The following is a 5,735-nucleotide window of genomic DNA, read 5'->3' as shown; positions in this document are numbered from 1 at the left end:
AAACCAGGAAGTTTAGCTCAAACCGGGACCGTGCGCACCGGCACCAGCACCACTGGCAGCTGGGTGGTTTTTTGCAGAGCTCACAGAGAACCGTCACAAAGTTTTTATAAGTGACAAACTGGAACCCTAGGCAATACTAATCAGAAAGTTTGAAATACATTATCAGTATTTTTTATACAATTTATTATAATAAATAGCCGTACAATATAATTTTAGTAAGTGTGATTTAGTTAAGTGATCAGACTGAAGGCAGAATTGTTCATTTCATCTACATCCAGCGGTATCTGACAGGATTTTTAGTATATTTTTTGCATTTTAACAGTAAGTGATGTGAGTGGTAGCGCTTACTGCTTCATATTCATATTGTCATTAAGTTATGGTCTTCAATTCATACTGTCATAAAGTTATGGTCTTGCTGAAAAAATACTACTGCTTATTTTAAAATGCATCTGAAATCCCCTTACACTTTTAGAGAGGGAATATTTATTTCATAGAGCTATAAGAAAACTTCCATATTCAGAATTTTAAAATATTTTAAAAATTCCTTTCTAAACAGGTCATTTTTATTTTCTGGAAGGGCAGAATGATGCTCTGCTTTGCGGAAATAGTTCTGATGCTGGGTAAGTCCAAATTTCATAATATTAATGCACTGTGTACAATTAAATCCATGTTCTTTAAACGTGCAGTTGGAAAGCGGCTCTATTTTGAGTGACCAATTTCTTTTACATAAGAAATAATAGGATTTGGGTTCCTGGTCATAGCTTAGTGGATTGGCTAAATGAGCTGAGTCTGCATGAATGAATCCTTAATTTGATATTACTGTAGCCCCTGCCTGGATGAGAAGCAACAGACATAGCAGCTGGAAAATACCTGTTAGTTTGCAGTTCCAGCTGTGCCTATGAGTACTAACAAGCAGAAGAAAATGCTGACATTGACATTGATGTTACAACATTAATAATTAAATAATTTATTTGAAATACTATGTTTTAGGAGCTTAGATTAAAACGTTGACACTAATTTTTATGTCCCTTTCCTACTTAATTTTTCTAATGTCCTTTAAAATAACTTTCTATTAAAAATCACAGCTGCTGTTATTTCTAGTCTGAAAAATCCTCTTTTTAATCCTAATCTTCTCCTGGACATTGCAGGTGACAATATTAAAATAACTGTATAAGGTAACACCCAGTTTGTCTTTGTAGGCAGTGCCCAGAAGGATATACATGTGTGAAAGCTGGTAGGAACCCTAATTATGGCTACACAAGTTTTGACACCTTCAGCTGGGCTTTCTTGTCACTGTTTCGCTTGATGACTCAAGACTTCTGGGAAAACCTTTATCAATTGGTGAGAATTTTTTAATGCAAAATAAACTAAATATGTTTGTGCCAATAAGTGGCCTAAAATAAATATATTATCTTAATTTTAACAATATGAAAATTAGAACTTTTTTTAACTTATCCTTCTTATCAATGTATTCTTACCTCCAGACACTACGTGCTGCTGGGAAGACATACATGATATTTTTTGTTCTGGTGATTTTTCTGGGTTCTTTTTACCTGATCAACTTGATCCTGGCTGTGGTTGCCATGGCCTATGAAGAACAGAATCAAGCAACCTTGGAAGAAGCAGAACAGAAAGAGGCAGAATTTCAACAGATGCTGGAACAGCTGAAGAAGCAACAAGAAGCAGCTCAGGTATAATTTATGGTGTTGTAATGCAGAATTGTATGGAAGTAATTTTACTAGAGATATTCACCGTCTGCTTTTTGAATTTGGAGTTATAAAATAACCACCCTGCTGGGCTTCTAACAGAGCTAGCTCAGAGGTTTTCTATTCTGCACTGAAGACATTGTACTTTGAATGATCAAGCCTTAATCAAGAAGAAATATTCAAAACTAGATTTACATTATTCATTATGTTTTTCTTAGTCTAGTGTCAGTAATACAGTCTGTTAGACTTCTATATTTAAAAACTGCTTGTGAAAAATGGAAGAAGGCTATGACCAACACACATCTTTAATCAACTGAGTAATAAAAATTAGGAAAAAAAAACAAACTAGTGAGATTATATCCTATGGGAAGTGTTAAGACTAGTGTTTGGACTACAAATTCTGAATAAGTAAATTAAAAAAAATCCGCAATGTCATGGTTTGCTCGGTGACACAAATCCATTCTGCATCATGGCAGGCAGCAGCAGTGGCAACAGCAGCAGTAACAACATCGGTGGAGTCCAGGGAGCCCAGCGCTGGGGGAGAAGCGGGAGGACTCTCAGAAAGTTCCTCAGATGCATCAAAATTGAGCTCAAAGAGTGCAAAAGAGAGGAGAAATAGAAGGAAAAAAAGAAAACAGAAAGAACAGTCTGGAGGAGAGGAAAAAGATGAAGACGAATTTCACAAGTCTGAATCAGAAGACAGCATCAGAAGGAAAGGTTTCCGATTATCTATTGAAGGCAATAGACTGACATATGAAAAGAAGTATTCTTCTCCACATCAGGTATTGCATAGTTATTTTTAGTAGAAGCATGCATTTCAAGCATTATAGGCTGTTTCAAAACTACTTTAGTCTTCCTGGTATTGTAGTATGACCCTACAGCCTAAAGACAGGAAACACCGGGATTTTTACAGAATCACAAATGGTAGGGGTTGGAAGGGACATCTGGCGATCATGTAGTCCAACCCCTCTGCTCCTCTGCTAAAGCAGGTTTGCCTAGATCAGGTTGCACAGGAACACATCCAGGCGGGTTTTGAAAGTCTCTGGAAAAGGGGACTCCACAACCTCTCTGGGCAGCCTGTTCTAGTGCTCTGCCACCCTCAAAGTAAAGAAGTTTCTCCTCATATTTATGGGAAACTTCCTGTGTTCCAGTTTGTGCCTGTTGCCCCCTGTCCTGTCACTGGGCATAATGAGAAGAGTCTGGCCCCATTCTTTTGACAGCTGCCCTTTAGGTATTTTTAAGGATTGATAAGATCTCCTCTCAGTCTTCTCCAGTCTTCTCTAAACAGATCTGGGACTCTCAGACTTTCACAGAGTCATTTTGGTTGGAAGAGACCTTTAAAATCATTGAGTCCAACAGTTAACCCAGCACTGCCAGGTCACCACTAAACTGTGTCCCTCAGCACCACAACTACGCATCTTTTAAATCTCTCCAGGGATGGTGACTCCATCACTGCCCTGGGCAGCCTGTTTCAATGCCACTCTCTCTGTACAGAATTTTTTCCTAATATCCAATCTAAATCTCCCCTGGCACAACTTGAGGCCATTTCCTCTTGTCCTATCATTTGTTACTTGGGAGAACAGATCAACCCACAGCTTGCTACAACTTCCTTTCAGATTGTTGTAGAGAGTGATAAGGTCTCCCCTGAGCCTCCTTTTCTTCAGAGTAAACAACCCAAGTTCCCTCACCCATTTCTCACACGACTTGTTCACTGGACCCTTTACCAGCTCTGTTGCCCTTCTCTGCACGCGCTCCAGCACCTTAATGGCCTTCTTGTAGTGAGAGGCCCAAAACTGGACACAGTATTCAAAGTTTCATTAAACTTTATTATTGTTGCTAGTGCTTGAGAGAAAGTATTGTAGCTGCTAGATTGTCTTATTAAAAATAAAAAAACAACCACAGAGAATTAAATATAACATCATCTCTATTCCTGTAAAAGGATTGTTTAAAAATATTAATGTATTCTGTGATTTATTCTGTGGGGGTTTTTTTAGAGTGATTATATGTTGTCTAGACTTCTTAAACGCTACAGTATTCTTCCATTAGGATAACCTCATCTTTTCCTCCTGCTTCAATGACGTTTGGAGGTTGGTTCAATATGTGCAGCATGCTACATAAGTGAAAGAATGTGCATGTATAGACTCTTTTTTCGTGGTGGGTATTGTGCAACTACTCGGCAAGTCTAACTGACATTAGGAGAAAAGAGTGCTTGCAATCCGTTTTGTCTTAAGGAGCCGTGAACACTGGTATTTCTATCTGCAAATTATATATATAACAAAATACATACAAAAATTTCACAGCAGCATTTAGCTTCTGGGAAAAATGGTTACTCTCATTTAAGACAAAAACCCCCACTATGCTATTCTAATAACAGTGCTAAGTTTGCAGGTTTCAGCTAATAATCACTTTTTTTTTTTTTGCCTACAGTCTTTGCTGAGCATCCGCGGCTCCCTTTTTTCCCCAAGGCGCAACAGCAGAACAAGTCTTTTCAGCTTCAGAGGTAGAGCAAAGGATATAGGATCAGAAAATGACTTTGCTGATGATGAGCACAGCACTTTTGAAGACAATGATAGCAGAAGAGATTCTCTCTTTGTGCCACGCAGACACGGTGAACGGCGCAACAGTAACATTAGTCAGGCCAGTAGGTCATCCAGGATGCTGGCAGTGTTTCCAGTGAATGGGAAGATGCACAGCACTGTGGATTGCAATGGGGTGGTTTCTCTGGTTGGTGGACCATCAGTTCCTACATCGCCTGTTGGACAGCTTCTGCCAGAGGTGATAATAGATAAACCAGCTACTGATGACAATGTAAGAGTTTTAAATAGCTTAGGCATCGTGGCCTTTCTTACTGCACCAGCCAGTGTTTTCTACGGAATGGAACCCTTGGCAATGCTTCCTGGTTGGTCAAGCTGTGAATGCTCCTGCATCTTGTAAAATCTTTACTAAATAAAACAGCTAAGATAGGTTTGCAACATCAGCATTTACTTACAAATATAGTCTCATAACTAACACATGCAATTGTCAGTTTCCAATTAATAAAATATTATATATACTTTACTTTTGCTGATCTAAAGATCCGTCTGGCTATGGTCTGCAAAATCTTAGTTACTACTCAACTGAAAAAGTATACAAAAATGTTATCATTTAACTGCAATCAATATGATGATGCTGTTACCACTCTATCAAAATTAGCATTATTAGTTAATTTTGATAACCTTCTTCCTTATTAGCCCTGTTAAAAATGTAAGGAGGTTGTCAATTCTGTATTACAATTTATTTCTCATTCTCATATATATTTCTGTTCTCTGCTGGTGGAGTTCTGTAGTGTAAATAACAAATAGTTCATTGGAAGATCACATTTCAAAACATACTTCCAAAAAAACTAATGTCTGTGTGAAGATGTGTACCACATATTTCTGCCATTCTCTTACCATATACAAGGTAAGAGAAGATGTATCAAAAAAATTTCTTGCTTAGTTCAATGTCATCTACTCACATTACTAAAAAAATACTAGCATGAGGAAGCATGAGGAAGTCAGACTTTTCTTACTTGTTACAGTTTGCCTAGGGAAAAAGACTGTTGTGTTACAAACTCCGGAATACTCTGTCAGCAGGAGCAAGAAAAAACTACTATTTGCAAAAAATCTTATACAATATTTTGAACTCAACCCTTTTTTATTTGTTTAAATCATTTTTCATAGTTTGAAGGAAATAAACGCAAAAGTTAGGTAAATAAACTCTCTTGAACAGGAGGTAAGTATTGCCTCATACCTTTTAGAAATTATTTAAAAGATACTATAAAGTAATAAAAGTCTGACATGATGAAAATTTAATTGCATGAAGTATGTATCCAAACTAAGACATTAATAACAGGGTTCTATATAGTATTTGCTTATTTTTCCAACAAGGTCTTACCTATTATTGTTCTCTGTACAGGGCACCACTACAGAAACAGAAATGAGGAAGAGAATATCAGGCTCTTTTCACGTTTCTATGGACCTCTTGGAAGATCCAGCTTTAAGGGAAAGA

At 37.5% G+C, this 5,735-nt stretch overlaps 1 protein-coding gene across 1 annotated transcript in view; it reads left to right on the top strand.

Annotated features, from left to right (window-relative positions):
• Window positions 1-556: 556 nt before the first annotated feature.
• LOC104488897 (sodium channel protein type 1 subunit alpha) overlaps window positions 557-5,735 on the top strand; it is a gene marked incomplete at its 5' end in the record, with an annotated part of 47,455 nt that continues 42,276 nt past the window's right edge. The window contains 6 exons of the mRNA XM_010130992.1: window positions 557-620; window positions 1,200-1,341; window positions 1,485-1,691; window positions 2,183-2,488; window positions 4,134-4,481; window positions 5,643-5,732. Of these exons, the coding sequence (XP_010129294.1) occupies window positions 557-620; window positions 1,200-1,341; window positions 1,485-1,691; window positions 2,183-2,488; window positions 4,134-4,481; window positions 5,643-5,732 (1,157 nt within the window). The remainder of the gene's footprint in view (window positions 621-1,199; window positions 1,342-1,484; window positions 1,692-2,182; window positions 2,489-4,133; window positions 4,482-5,642; window positions 5,733-5,735) is intronic.

The sequence above is a fragment of the Buceros rhinoceros genome, unplaced genomic scaffold (assembly GCF_000710305.1).
Source record: "Buceros rhinoceros silvestris isolate BGI_N320 unplaced genomic scaffold, ASM71030v1 scaffold5872, whole genome shotgun sequence".
NCBI classification, from domain to species: Eukaryota; Metazoa; Chordata; class Aves; order Bucerotiformes; family Bucerotidae; genus Buceros; species Buceros rhinoceros.
This window is presented reverse-complemented; position numbering and strand designations above follow the sequence as displayed.